Raw genomic sequence first — 15199 nt, 5'->3', positions numbered from 1 at the left:
GCTTGTTTCTTCTTGTTTTATTCATATGTAATAAGTAGGTTATTTTTCTTTCCTGTCCTCACATAATATGAATGTTTGCAAGTCCGAACCATCATTTATTTATTTATTTATTCAAATACCCTAAAGGCCCGGGCGGGCATTACATAGGGGGGGGGGGGGGGCGGAAAGTGGGACAACAGTACAAACAATGCATCCAAAATTGCGATAAGTATACAGTGGTTAACAATATAGCCAGGCGCAAAATGTTGAAAAGCTAGTGCTTCAAACACTCAAATAAAGATACAGATGACACCTAACATTCACGTTTTTCGAAGAGCAGCGCTTTAATACGAACATAAAAAAGAAATGCAAAGATGAAAGTTACAGCTCGAAGTGATTTTTTAGTCCGGTTACAAACGTTTCATAATCACTGGAAGATGCAATGGTGGCAGGCAGCAGATTCCATTGACGGATGGCGAGGAGGAGAGGCAAGTGAAAGAACAGATTGGTTCGAGCAAAGATGGGTTGCACTTTCAGTTGGTGATCAATGCGTGGGAATACATGATGAGCCGGCTTGATATGATACAACGCAAAGGAAGAATTACTATAATATAATTTGTAGAAAAAGGACAGTAAGGAAAGCATTCTCCGTCTTTCAAGAAGAGGTAAGTTGAGGGCTGTTTTTATTTCAGTTATACTTGCTGATCGCGAATAGTTTTTAGATATAAAACGGGCGGCTTTATTTTGCAGAGACTCCAATTTTGTTACTAGGTATGCTTGATGAGGGTTCCAAATTAAAGAGGCGTACTCCAATTTAGAGCGCACTAATGTGGCGTATGCTAATAGCTTTGTGTCTGGATTAGCTAATCGCAGGTTGCGTCTGAGGAAGCCGAGTGTTTTGGAAGCCTTATAGATGACCGTATCTAAGTGACAGTTCCATGAAAGGTCTGATGCTAAATGTACACCTAAATACTTTATGATGGGTACCGATTCAATACGCACGTTGTTCAAAGTGTAATGAAATGGTTCGGTGTTAGATGTTGTGGTAAATCTGACAAGTTTTGTTTTTGAGGTGTTAATTTCCATTTGCCATTGTGTGCACCAATTGTTGATCTTATCAATGTCTGATTGTAAATGAGTACAGTCTGAACGATCATTTATCTGTCTGTATACCACACAATCAGCAAATAATCTGACCGTGGAATTTAGGTTATTGCTGATATCATTTATATAAACTAAGAACAAGATAGGTCCGAGTACAGACCCTTGCGGCACTCCAGATTTAACGGGGGAGTGGGAGGAAGAATGGCTGTTAACAAAGACCGATTGATAGCGATTAGCCAAAAAACTCCTTATCCAACAAATAACCTTATAATTTATGTTTAAATTTTCAAGCTTTTTTATTAGACGTATGTGTAGAACTTTGTCGAATGCTTTGGCGAAATCTATAAATACGGCGTCTATTTTAGAGTGCACATGAACAGCATGATGAAGGTCAGTAACCATTTCAAACAGTTGTGTTTCGCAAGACCTACCATGTAGGAAGCCGTGCTGATTGGGAAAAAAGAAGTTATGCTTCACCAGATGACCCGATGATCATTATATCAAGAACATCAATATCCTCATCAACAAGTGTTTCCTCACATCGCCATATGAAAAGGAAACTCAACCATGAATGAAGCTACTAGCCCTAGTTCGCCCTCGACACCGTCATCTGCGCTGGAGCTTTGCGTCAATGGGATCCTCCTATCTTCAGCGGATCATGACGTCAAAGGCTGGCTGGCCTCATAAGAGTGGGTCAGTACCCACAAGAAATGAGATGATGGCCTCAAGTTATTGACATGTTCGAATTGACGGATGCTGCAAACCTGTGGCTCTGGAACCACGAGGCCGACCTCACCTTATAGTCAGCGTTGAAGGCTAGTTTTGCCAATATCTTCTGCCGGCATGCGGTGCGCAAGCTGCGCGCTGAGCAACGCCAGTGCGGCAGGGCGCACTTCCCGAACATTTAAACATTACATCGAAGTCGTTGTGACCTGCGCAAGAGCCTGGACGCTTCAATGACCTCTTTCGTATTCCTCTAATTTCCCGGTCCTGTGCTAGCTGCATCCACTTTACCCATGCGAACTTCTTAACCTCATCCACCCACCTAACTTTCTGCCGCCCCTGATATGCTTTCCTTCCCTCGAAATCCAGTTTGTTACCCTCAGCGACCATCGGCTATCTTCTCTTTGCACTACATGTCCTGCCCAGGCGCATTTCTTCTTCTTGATTTAAACTAGAATGTCAGTAACTTAGTTATTTCAATGTCAGTAACGTCATCACCGAATGACAAATCTACGATGACTTACGCAAGCGCCGTAACCTCGCTCGTTCTCCTCACCGTCTTTTTGAGATGCGGCAGTCATGGTTCACTACATAATGTATGCCTTAATTGTTTATTTGGTTCATTGGTTGAGACGTACAGTATTACGACTCCATGGAGAATAATTGGGTAGCGGCTGACACACACAGGCACAGATTCTTGGGAGTAATTATTCACCACCGACTATCTTGACTATGGTGAAGAAAAGGCTAATTAATTTTTGCCATGTACTTCGTTTCATAGCTGGAATTAAATGGGGTCCAACTGAGCACTCCTTAATACGGCTTTACGAGACTGTTTGTTGGCTACATCTGGTACATTCTCCCAGTACTCTCTGGTATGCGCATTGCCTGCTTGCGGACTTTAGAGTGCGTGCAAGCGCAGGCACTGAAAATACGCCTTGGTCAGCCCAGATGCACCTCTAACAAGGGCACAGTTGGAGAGGCACATGCTCGCCCAATATCCATATACTTGTCACACGAACTACTTCGTGTATATTTACGAGCACTTAGAGGACACCGTTTTCACCCACTAAGCAAGATTCTGGATGAGCGGCCGGACTGCAGTTTTACAAGTGCACTCCGCTGCCATCAGTCGCAAGTACCGAAAGGATATGCCCTCCCATATCGCCCCGCTTAACCACCATGGACAATGGATAATCCTTTGGTGCACTTTCGTGTTCCCAGAATACTTAAGAAATCAATTGTGCCACATAGTGCACCCCATACAAAAAATTCCTATGATCAGCTATTGAAAATTCTTTGTATGGCCGGTTATAGAAATTTGGCCCAAATAGCTGTAGCCGCTTCTATGGCTGTCTTTAGGGTTTTGTATAGTCTGTTCTGTAGAAGTTTCTAACCTGTTCTATGAACTTATGGCTTTCTATGTACTGGAGTCTTTAGCATTTCCTATGGTCAGGTATAGCCATAGACAATCCCTGTATGGTGGGCTAGAGAAATTTGGGCCAAAAAGCTATAGCCTGCTATAGACGTCTGTAACCTATGAACTAATTCTGGTGTCATAATCTATTGCATTCTAGCATTTTCTATGGTCAGCTATAATATATTCGCGCGCGTGTGCGTGTGTGTGTCACATGCTCTATATCTTTGGACGTTTATTTTGAATTCGATGCCTAAATAACTGAAAATTGGCCAACAGTCGCCCACGACTAAAATCATCGTGGGTCGGAGGTACTCACCGCAGGCGTACTTCCATGCGGCGACAGTGCTCCCACCAGTTATACCAAGACTGTGACGCAATCCATTTGTCATACAGCATTGCGGTTGGGGACATATGGTTTCTCGTTGCATACAGTACACAACTCTTAATCAAGCTCGAGGACAAGTCGTACTAGGGATTCGAACCCACGATATATGTACCTTTATAAAAGGATGTACGCCTGCTGGTCTATAGCTTTTGGTACATACAATATTCTATAGCCAGTAAAAACAATATGGCTTGCAGTCTGTAGCTTTAGAGACATTGACATTTCTATAGAGAACTAAAGATACTGTATGGCTACTAGTCCATATCTTCTGGAGCATACACTTTTCTATAGCCAGTTAAAGCAGCTTATATGGCTTGCAGTCTGTAGATTTAGAGCCTTTCAAATTTCTATAGACAGCTAAAGACATCTATATTACTAATATTCTATAGCTTCAGGAGCATAAACTTTTCTATAGCTTGGTAAAACTGATTCTATGCCTTGCAGTCTGTAGCTTTAGAGGTATTCAAATTTCTATAGAAAGCTAAAGATAACTGCATGACTAATTGTCTATAGCTCCAGGAGATTAAGTTTTTTATAGCTTGCTAAGCTGATTCTATGGCTTGCAGTCTGTAGCTTTCGAGCCGTTCAATTTCCTATAGACAGCTAAAGATAACTGTATGACTAATAGTCTATAGGTTCATTGACATACGGTTTTATATAGTTAGCTAGAGATTTTGTATGGTCCAGAAGCTATAGACACAGTGGTATAGAATTTTCTATAGCTGCCTATAGATATTTCAATGGCACTTTATACCTGGCTATAAAAGATTATATATAGACATAGCTGACCATAAACTTTTCCATTGGAGCACATAGACCATTTTTGTATGGGATGGACTCAAACAACTTACTCTGCGCACATCTGGTCAGAATATCCTGATTATATTCACGTATACACCGATGGATCTGTGTCGGCACAGGCATCCGTTGCAGCTGTGGTCATACCTGCTCAGAAAACGACTCTACATTGCCTTTTGGGACATACTTCTACATCAATCGCTGCTGAACTTGTAGCCATTCCGGAATCTATTCGCTACATATGTGGGGAACAACCTCAGAAATGGTGTATATGCACGGCCGCAAAGACAGCATTGCAAATTTTGGAAAACGTCTTACGCCACACTGCCTACCATTGCCCGACACTAAACATTATGGAGCTCCTGAAATCTGCCCAGCTGCAAGGCCACAGGATGATGTTTCAATGGATCGCTGCCCACTGCGGGCTCCATGGGAAGGAAGAGGCCTATGTTGAAGCGAAAAGCGCACTCAGCAGTGGCCTCCAAACAGCTGTGCCTTTCTCAAGAGCGGATACGACGTGCCTTCTTAATGAAGAATGCTACAGCAGCTTACTGGGCCCGGCCAGACGCCCGACACATTCGTCTAAAAAAGGCTTGATTGAACAATGAAATTTTATGTTCCGCGTGATATTCCGCGTCATCAGGAATGCTTGCTACATAGTCTTCGTTTAAACGTGGCTTTCACGTGCAAGTACTTACATTTAATTAGAGAGGTGGACTCGCCGCAATGTTTAACTTGTGGCATACCAGAGACTGTGGATCATATATTATTGGTGTGCCCAGTGTATGCGTTCGAAAGAAGTGTGCTAGCCGCTTCCTTCAAGCGTTTAACAAGAGGCCTCTGTCGGAGGAACTGCTGCTGGGCGCTTGGCAGGACAAGGTGAAGGGTGTCCAGGCAGTGCGTGCTCTTTGCCTTTTTTAGCGCCAGCAGAGCTGAATCGCGCTTGTAAAGCAAGCTACTGTGCCTGTATATATATTTCATCTGCCTTCTCCCGCGTCGTCACCCATCATAATCTTTTTTCTTCTTTCTTTCCCCTTCCCAAGTACAGGGTAGCAGGCCAGATTTGAATTATTACGGCCAACCTCTCTGCCTTTCCTTTCAATAAATCCATCTATCTATCTATGATTGGTTGAGGTTACCTTTTGTCTTATTCCACCTTGTTGCGTTTCCGGTTTTCGTACTGTTGTTGCATATCCTGTTACTTTGATATTATCCTTTCTCCATGATTTCCTGCTCGCTGGGTAACGCAACCGCCACACGAGAGTCTTACGCGGTCTTGCCAGCCTTAACAAAAACAAAATTATCAGCACTGGCTCTATGGTCAGGTGGAAGCGTAAAGCAGCCTCTCTGCCCGCCATGTTTTATTTAACCAGGCAGCAGTACAATGAGCAGTTCGTGACGCATATTATAACAGAAACAAAGCTTAATAATTGAGCTCAGAACCTCAATCACTGTGTCATGTAAAATTTGTCCACGTGGAGTCAGTACAGAACAATATTTCTGAGCGTTTACTGCCACTTAAGAAGGTTTAACTCCTAAGTGGCAGTGTAAGCAATTTCATATAGTAAGAACATGCGCCCAATATTTACCCACTATTATATTTTTATATTATAGAATGCAATACCTTTAGTGCCTGATAATTAACAAGCACTAAGGATTGTTTTGCTGAGTTTTTAATAAAGATCAATGATGATGTTTTTTCTAAATAGGAAGCAAAGTTTACCATTATATTGTGAGCCCTCCACGGATCTTCTTTCATTTGTACATACCATGATCTTCTTCCTCTTGTACATACCATCATCATCGTCCCGCTGCGCCGGCTCCGGCACGCGCTTGGTTTTTGTCCATCGGAATAAACGCCAGACACGGCATCCCTTGCCTGTTTTAGAATTTTGGCCGATTTTGAAGCCCTATGTGTGGAGAAAAGATTTACTAATCTAGAGCTACATATTTTACTGGAACAATGGGCCGGTCCTCCATAATACAAAGAAAAGGTTTCAGTGCCAAAACCTCATTCTACTGTGCCAGAATAAAAGGCAGAAATTGGAATTTTTCGCAGCACATGCGTTCGGTTTTATACATCTTTTTGCAATTTTAAACGAAATGCAGCAATTTTATGCCTGCTATTTATGAGATACTGAGGACTGTTGATGGATATTTTAATAAATATCTAGGATGATATTTTTTTAATGTACGCAATCAAAGTTGGTCAATTTTTGCATTCTGCAATTCAGTCAATTTTGAAGCCATGTGGTGGAGAAAAAATTACTGGTCCAGAGATACAATATTAGGCCGGAATGAAGAAGATAACCTGGATAATGAAGAGAAGAAATTTCAGGGTCATTTCGCAGCACCATGCCAGAGTGTAGGGCTGAAAATTGACTTTTTTGCATCGCGTCGTTACTGGAGCAATGTTTGCGATGTTTTTATTGCAGCAACAAGAAAAGTTTAAAGCTCTTCTAAATTAAAATTTGTATATCGTATATAAAGGTTAGGGGGGCACTCAAGCTCTGCCTCTGAGGGTATGACGTGATAGCGTGAATGAACGTGCCTGTGAGCAACGTGATTGCCATGGTCCTGGCGGGCATAATCTGATATCACCCTCTCATGTGAAAGGAGAGGCCCCAGTTGGTAGCTCCTACCAAAGGTAATGTTGTGCAACCTTATGTCCAGTAAATGCCATACTCGTGATTTTACACTCACAACGCCAACGCCGGTGGACAGACGCCAAAGCTGGATTTTTGGTGAAAGGGGCCTTTAACGGTATTGCGCTGAAATGATGCACGATGAAACTGTATTGCGCAAACTGTGGAGCTCCGAAATTGGGATGTCCTTGAAACGATGAAAACCGCGTTTTTTGCTTCTTGCGATATACGTTTTTTTTCGGGTACACTACAGCGTATCTTGCAAAACGAAGTTTCCTTCTTTTATGTCGGCAAATTTGTTACTCACATAAAACTTTCATTGAAAATAAACTGCCATGAGATATAGATGTTTTTATATGAGCGGTAATCGAGGTCCCATTACTGTTACCATTTAATTCATTAGTAATGATTCATTAGATATACAGCGCGTTGCACAATTACCGGCGCGCTGTAGAATGCTCCCAGCTAAACCTTGGAATCCTCGCAGCTCAAATGTCTCACAGAAATGGCATTTTGTTAGTATTTTTAATACCAGATTTTGCCTGGTTCGATCAGAAGTCGGATGTTCCTATCGCATGCGGCGGCGGCGTTGCAAGACGAGCCGCTGCCTCAGGGATGGCACCGTTGGTGCCATCTCGTGGTAATTGCAACTGTCTAATAGGAAAAGGTGGGCGAACGTTGTTTGGTGGAAGGTTTGAAGATGACTGCTCAAGTGCTGTACCAATAATAAAAATAACAAACAGCACTAGATGGCGCCACCAGTGCCACTGCTGTGGATAGGGTATCCTACTGGGGCAGCGGCTCGTCTTGCATCGCCACCACCGCATATAATGGAAACATCCGACTACTTCAGATCGAATCAAGCAAGTACCCCAAATAAATTTGGTATTAAAAATACTAACGACAAAATTCCACTTCTGCTCGAAGTTTGAGCTAAGAGGATTTTGTGGCTTAGCTGGGAGAAGCACTCTACAACGCGCCGGTAACTGTGCAAAGCGCTGTACGTTTTAGTTGACCCGAGGAATAAAGTGCGTCAAAACGCAGACTGAGATGTTAATTGTTTATGCTGTAATAGGGCGTTTATTGACGCTCAGATGGAGAGCTGTGAGGACAGGACCTTGCAACGGCGAGCCCAGCGTACTTCTTCTTCGTCGCACAACGCACAGGTGCATGTCGATGGCGATGACTATCACAGTACATTTTCCCCCCGGGTAAAAAAAAGGAGCCATCCTGGCGACTTATGGCGCGGAAAGCACAGCGGGGTCATAGAATGGCTTCAATCGGTTCACGTGAACTGTTTCACGACCACGGCGACGCAAGTCCGCAGAGGGCGTGACGGGCTCAACTACGTAGTTGACTGCAGATGTTTGCTGGAGGACCCTATATGGCCCGTGGTAGCGAGCAAGAAACTTCTTTGAAAGGCCAGGGGTTGTGGAGGGCACCCAGAGCCACACCAGTGTGTCCGGGAGATATGGCGAAGCTTCGCCGGTATCACGGAGGTATTTTTGTTGCCACTGATTTTCTGTTGTGAGAGAGCGGGCGAGCTGACGGCATTCTTCTGCGTACGTGACGGCATCGGATAGCGGGGAAGATTCGGAAACGTCAGGGCGGTAGGGAAAAAGTGTGTCCATAGTACAGGGTGGCTCGCGCCCGTAAAGGAGAAAGAATGGAGAGAATCCAGTAGTGGCCTGTGTCGCGGTGTTATATGCGTAAGTAACAAACGGTAGAACTTGGTCCCAATTGGAATGGTCGGTGTTCACGTACATAGCCAGCATGTCACCGAGAGTGCGGTTAAAACGTTCTGTCAGTCCATTCGTCTGAGGGTGGTACGAGGTAGCGGTGCGGTGTATGATGCGGCATTCTTTCAGGAGAGCCTCAAGAGCGTCTGATAATTGAAAACGCGTCCGCGGTCACTGAGCAGTTCGCGAGGGGCACCATGGCGAAGAACCAGGTTTTTCAGAATAAAGGCAGCCACGTCGCGTGCGGAAGCAGAGGGCAATGATGATGTCTCAGTGTAGCGGGTTAGATGATCCACTGCCACGATAATCCAGCGGTTGCCAGCTGAAGTTGTAGGAAGGGGACCGTATAGATCTATGCCGACACGATCAAACGGACGGGCAGGACAGGGCAACGGCTGCAACGAAGCAGAGGACTTGAGAGGAGTTTTTCGGCGTTGGCAAGACTGGCAGGAGCGGACAAAATGGCGGACAAAGCGGTACATTCCACGCCAGAAGAAGCGTAGACGCAAGCGCGTGTAGGTTTTCAACACTCCGCCGTGGGCGCACTGGGGATCAGTATGGAAAGCAGCACAAATTTCGGAGCGGAGATGACGGGGGATGACTAAAAGCCACTTCCTTCCGTCGTGAAGATAATTGCGGCGATAGAGCAGCCCGTCACGAATTGAAAAATGGTGAGCTTGGCGGGCAAGCGCCCGAGACAGACGACCTGGAGAGTGACTTGAAAGAAAGTCCAGAAGTGTGGATATCCACGGGTCGCGCCGCTGTTCCGTGGCCATGTCAGTAGTGGCAAGCGAAGACAAATCGTAGGCGCAGATCTCATCAGGCAACGAAGAGGGAGGCAGCGGTGAGCGCGAAAGAGCGTCCGCGTCAGTATGCTTGAGGCCTGAGCGATATATGACACGAATGTCATACTCTTGGAGGCGAAGAGCCCAGCGAGCAAGGCGGCCGGACGGGTCCTTGAGGGACGCCAGCCAGCACAGAGCGTGATGATCAGTGACCACATAAAATGGTCGGCCATAGACATATGGACGGAATTTGCCGATGGCCCAAATAATGGCCAAGCATTCTCTTTCCGTAACAGAATAATTGGACTCTGCCTTGGTCAAGGTGCGGCTTGCGTACGCCACCACATAGTCTCGGATACCAGGTTTGCGTTGGGTGAGAACGGCGCCTATCCCAATACCGCTAGCGTCAGTGTGAATCTCAGTTGGCGCATTCGGGTCAAAGTGGCGGAGGATGGGAGGCGAAACCAAAAGACGGCGTAAAGTGTTGAAGGCGTCATCACAAGCAGGTGTCCATGCGGAGAGGTCGGAGCTACCGGAGAGGAGTTGGATGAGAGGAGCAATAATAGAGGCGAAATTTAAGATGAAGCGGCGAAAGTAGGAGCATAGGCCAATGAAACTTCGTAGCTGCTTCAGTGATTTTGGGCGTGGGAATTCGGCAACTGCACGAAGTTTGGTGGGATCGGGAAGAATGCCATCCTTAGCAACGACATGACCTAGAATTGTTAGTCGGCGAGCAGCAAAGCGGCACTTCTTCAGATTCAGTTGGAGGCCGGCGGTAGCGAGACAAGTGAGAACGTCCTTCAGTCGGAGCAGGTGGGATTGAAAATCGGTAGAAAAGACTACGATATCATCGAGATAGCAAAGACAGGTTCGCCACTTGAATCCACGAAGCACAGTGTCCATGAGGCGTTCAAATGTGGCCGGGGCGTTGCAAAGCCCAAAGGGCATGACGTTGAATTCATATAATCCATCTGGTGTGATGAAGGCAGTTTTAGAGCGGTCAGCGTCAGCCATTGGCACCTGCCAGTAGCCAGATCGTAAATCCAACGAGGAGAAAAACTCGGCGCCCTGCAAGCAGTCTAGTGCGTCATCGATGCGTGGCAGAGGATAGACGTCCTTGCGCGTGATCTTGTTGAGCCGGCGGTAGTCGACACAAAACCGGAAGGAGCCATCTTTCTTAGGTACCAACACAACTGGAGACGCCCAGGGACTGTGGGATGGCCGAATGACACCCCGACGGAGCATGTCGTCCACATGATCAGCAATTACTTGGCGCTCCGAAGCCGACACGCGATAGGGGCGCTGGCGCAAAGGTGCAGCTTTACCGGTGTCGATGGTGTGCTCTACGACAGATGTGCGGCCCAAGTCAGTTTGAGGAAAGTCGAATGAAGAAGCGAAGTTCTGCAAGAGGGCGACAAGTTGATCACGTTGCGCAAGTGGAAGATCAGCATCAATAGCATGTTGGAAAACGTCGGAGGGCGTCGAAGCGGTCGCAACATCGCAAGAGCACAGACTAACGTCGAAGGAGGGGGTTGAGTCAGCAAGAGTGGTGATATGACTGGGATCAAGCTCTTCAAGACGTCCAATGCATTCGCCACGGAGCAGGACTGCTGGGCAAGAAAATGGGTTCGAGGCGTAAAGTGCACTCTTGCCGTCTTGAATTTCGAGAACAGCGAACGGAAAAAGGAGGCAGGGATGACGGGAGGTGGCTTCGGAAGGTGTAAAAATCGCAGTCAAAGGAGTTACCCACTCACAAGACAGTGGTACGAGGGCAGCAGAGAACGGAGGAATGTCGGTGTCATGGGCGACGAGAAGTTTTGCAGTGCGGGGAGGGGTATCACAGAAGGGGGCATCACAGAGGGGGGCGAAGGCAATTTGTGCACGAGCACAGTCAATAACGGCTTGATGAGTCGATAGAAAATCGTATCCGAGGATGATATCATGCGAGCAGTTCGGCAGAACAATAAACTCGATGGGGTACAAGACGTCTTGAATGAGCACACGGGCTGTGCAAGATGCGGAGGGGTGAATGTGCTGTGATGAGGCGGTGCGGAGCGAAAAGTCGGAAATCGGAGTGGTCACTTTGCGAATTCGACGGCAGAGCGCTTCACTGATGACGGAGACGGCTGCACCGGTATCGACGAGAGCGAGAACTGTGGCGCCTTCTACAGAAACTTTGATAACATTAGCGGGACGGCATGGAGGACTTGAGGAATTCGAAACAAGCGCAGTTCTTGCCCCCGGAACTGCGACTGTTAGTTTCCCTCAACGGTGCTGGTAGAACGTCGCAGCATTGGAGAAAGCGATCGGCGCCGAGGAGAATGTGATCGACGAGTGGTATAGGTTTGGCGATCTTGTGGGACAAATTGAGAACCGGGCGGAATCATTTGCGAGCGTGAGTCGGTATCGTACGGGTAAAATCGAATGTCAGGCTGTGAAGGTTGGAGGCGCTGGCGACAAAGGCGCGCAACATGGCCCGGCCGACCGCAGGCATAGCAAATCGGAAGGTTGTCCGTAGTACGCCAAGGTTTCATAGGATGTGGGCGGAACCTTGAGGGTGGGGCTTGAAACGAAGGCTCAGCATGCGGCGGTGAACGGTAGGCAGGGACCTGCACATAGGAGCCAGACGTGGGCGAAGGTGGTGGCCTAGCCGTTACTTGGGCATACGTGAGAGGTGCCGTCACAGGCGGCACCACGGGGTTGGACGGCAAGGCATCAGCGACGTGTTCTTGCACGACACGGCGTATAGCAGGGGCCAAAGATGGAGCCAGTTCAGGAACGAGGCGGCCCGAGTCTTGAAAATGGGGAAGGAGTGAGATTTGACGTGCGACCTCTTCACGAATAAAATCTTTGATCTTTTGATTCAGCGGGCTCCCTTCAGAAGTTGGCGAACCACCCAGGGCTAATGCGGATACGCCTTCGTCGCACACACTGGAGCGGCGCCTAGAAGCGCGCCGCTTGCGGAGCTCGTCGTAGCTCTGGCAAAGCTTCACGAGTTCACTAACGCTGGTGGGATCTTTCGCTACCAGCATCTGGAAGGCGTCCTCAGAAATGCCCTCGAGGATGTAGCGGATTTTGTTTGCTTCCGGCATGGCCGGGTCGACTCGTTTGCAGAGATCAACGACGTCTTCTATGTAGCTGGTAAAGGTCTCATCAGCGCGCTGAACACGATCGTGTAAACGTTGTTCGGCCCGAAGCTTACGCACTGCCGGGCGGCCGAACACTTCCGCGAAATTCTTTTTAAATGTCGACCAAGATGACAGGTCAGCCTCATGGTTGCGAAACCAGAGGTTCGCCACGTCCGTCAGATAGAATATGACGTTACTGAGCTTGTATGAGTCATCCCATTTGTTGTAGGTGCTTACTCTTTCATAGGATGACAGCCAGTCGTCGACATCTTGATCGGCCGTGCCGCTGAACAGGCAAGGGTCACGCTGGCGCACGACGCCAGCACACATGATCGTGGGTGGAACGGCCGGCTGCGTCGAAGTGTCTTGCATGGCGGTCGTAGAGGGTAGTGTACGGCTTCGCAGTTCCAGTTTGGGTGGGATCGTACCCCGCACCTCCACCAATTGTAATAGGGCGTTTATTGACGCTCAGATGGAGAGCTGTGAGGACAGGACCTTGCAACGGCGAGCCCAGCGTACTTCTTCTTCGTCGCACAACGCACAGGTGCATGTCGATGGCGATGACTATCACAGTACAATGCAACTTTATTTAAGTATGCGATATATGCCGTCCAATGCATATTAAAAGGCCAAAAAGGGAGAGAGCGCTATGCTGGCAAGCGATTTGTGTTCTCTGAGACATGTATTGGGCGGCTCAAGTAGCCCCACTTCACGTGGAAGTTTTAACGCGATAGCATTAAAGGTACCGCACACCCGAAAATCCGGCGTCGGCTTTGTGAGCGAGAAATCAGAGTCCATGGCTTTGGCAGGTGGACGTGGCCAAGCACTGATTCTTGGATGGTTTGTGCCACCTAACGAGACCACGTGGTATCAGAAAGTTGGGATGAACTTCTAAGTCTGGTTGCTCCTTTGAGGTGGGAAGGTGGAATCCAGTGCTCATGGATGCTGAGTCAGGCGCACGGTTTTCCTGCAGGACGGGCCGGCCCGCTTATAATGCCAAGGTTAAAGCGGCCCTTTATATGTCGGGTGGTGATATATCTTTAAAGTCGCAGCTTACGTTTGCTCCCTATAGCTTTTTCGGCGTGTCATCTTTTAACACCAGCAGAAAACTACTGCACTTAAATGGTATACCTTGGTGTGAACATTTCAGTCAGTAACGCTTCAACACCATCTACGACTTCTGCTTTGGCACTTGGAAGCTCGCCCAGTAATTAAGCAAGTGGCTTATTAGTCGTTGCTGCTTAACTATGGAAAAAGAGCACGCTCTGTCGAGTAGGCCCGGAGGCTCTCAGCTAGTTACAGGAGCAAAACGAAGCGTTGAATCTTAAAGGACCCGATAAAATGGCTGTGGCCAAACGTCGAAGCGCCATTGGAAAGAATATTCCCAACAGGAAAAATCAGATCCAGCCGTTCAAGGTAATCTAGCAGGCAGCTCTGTAAAGAGGGGAACCGGCGGCAGGACAACAAAAAAGTCATGAATCATTTTGGGTTGACAAAAGAACGGGCTCAATGAGGAGACCACCTGCCCAATAGATCGAAATCGAAATCTATAAGGTATGCAGTAACAAACCGCGTGTAAGAAACCACACGTTTGCGCGATCGCCATTAGTTACTATCCAAAAAAAAAAAATCTGTTGGCCGGTATATGACCGAGATGATCGCTGAGGCAGCAAATTCTTGCAAATTTTATTTATTTATTTATAGGTACTGCGATTTGGTACAGATCATAGCAGGGTGGGAAAAACAAAAAGAAATACAAGCATAAAAACGCACTCAAATTCATAAAATTTGCAGGCACTTTTGAAACATTAGTAAAGAACTTTGAGTTACAGTCTCGCTATTAAGTTTATTCCATTCCGTAATTGTCCTCGGAAAGAAAAAATATTTAAAACAGTTATTTCGCGCGTTCACAGGTCATAGACAATATTTTGCGAGAAGCCAAAGTGCCGTCCCAAAGCTGCCGCTGGGGCGCTAGGTGGTACGACTTTGGTATCTGCTCCGGTCGAGGCTGTCGAGGCGACGCTAGGTGATGACGCATGCGCGTCTTATATGCCTCCACATGCCTCCCTGATCGCTCGTTTTGCGTGAAGCGCTGCTTGTTTAGCGGCTATTCGCTTTTCGCTGGTCGCGCTCCTCCATACCACGCGGCCGTCGTTCTCAGCGCGCAGCCAGCCAACAACGAAGGCAGCGCTCGCTCACGGGCCGGCCGCCTTTATAATGGCGTCTTTTAGAAAAGAAGGGAAGCGCTATGATTTCTTTATTTCGATAATAATTTAGAGCAGAATTGTTTGCGAAAGAAGCCTCGTTTCTGCAAACTGCCCACTGCGACAAAAAACTTATTCTCGAGGAAGACTTCCGGTCCGTGGGCTTCAACTGCCAACGCTAGCATACATTGCATCCCATTCATAGTTACTGTGCCTACTCAGAACGTGAGATACAGAATACTTAGGCACCTTTCACTGAAAATGAAACAGAATCAAGCAGGAAGCAGGC

The 15199-nt window shown here is 47.2% G+C and overlaps 1 protein-coding gene across 1 annotated transcript; it reads right to left on the bottom strand.

Annotated features, from left to right (window-relative positions):
* Window positions 1-360: 360 nt before the first annotated feature.
* Window positions 361-1065, bottom strand: LOC146184108 (uncharacterized). Its single transcript, XM_084608490.1, has one exon. The coding sequence runs from the start codon at window positions 1063-1065 to the stop codon at window positions 361-363; it is 705 nt and encodes a 234-aa protein (XP_084464616.1).
* Between the last annotated feature and the right edge of the window lie 14134 nt (window positions 1066-15199).

The sequence above is a fragment of the Amblyomma maculatum genome, chromosome 7 (assembly GCF_055883805.1).
Source record: "Amblyomma maculatum isolate TAMU_Amacu chromosome 7, ASM5588380v1, whole genome shotgun sequence".
NCBI lineage: Eukaryota > Metazoa > Arthropoda > Arachnida > Ixodida > Ixodidae > Amblyomma > Amblyomma maculatum.
This window is presented reverse-complemented; position numbering and strand designations above follow the sequence as displayed.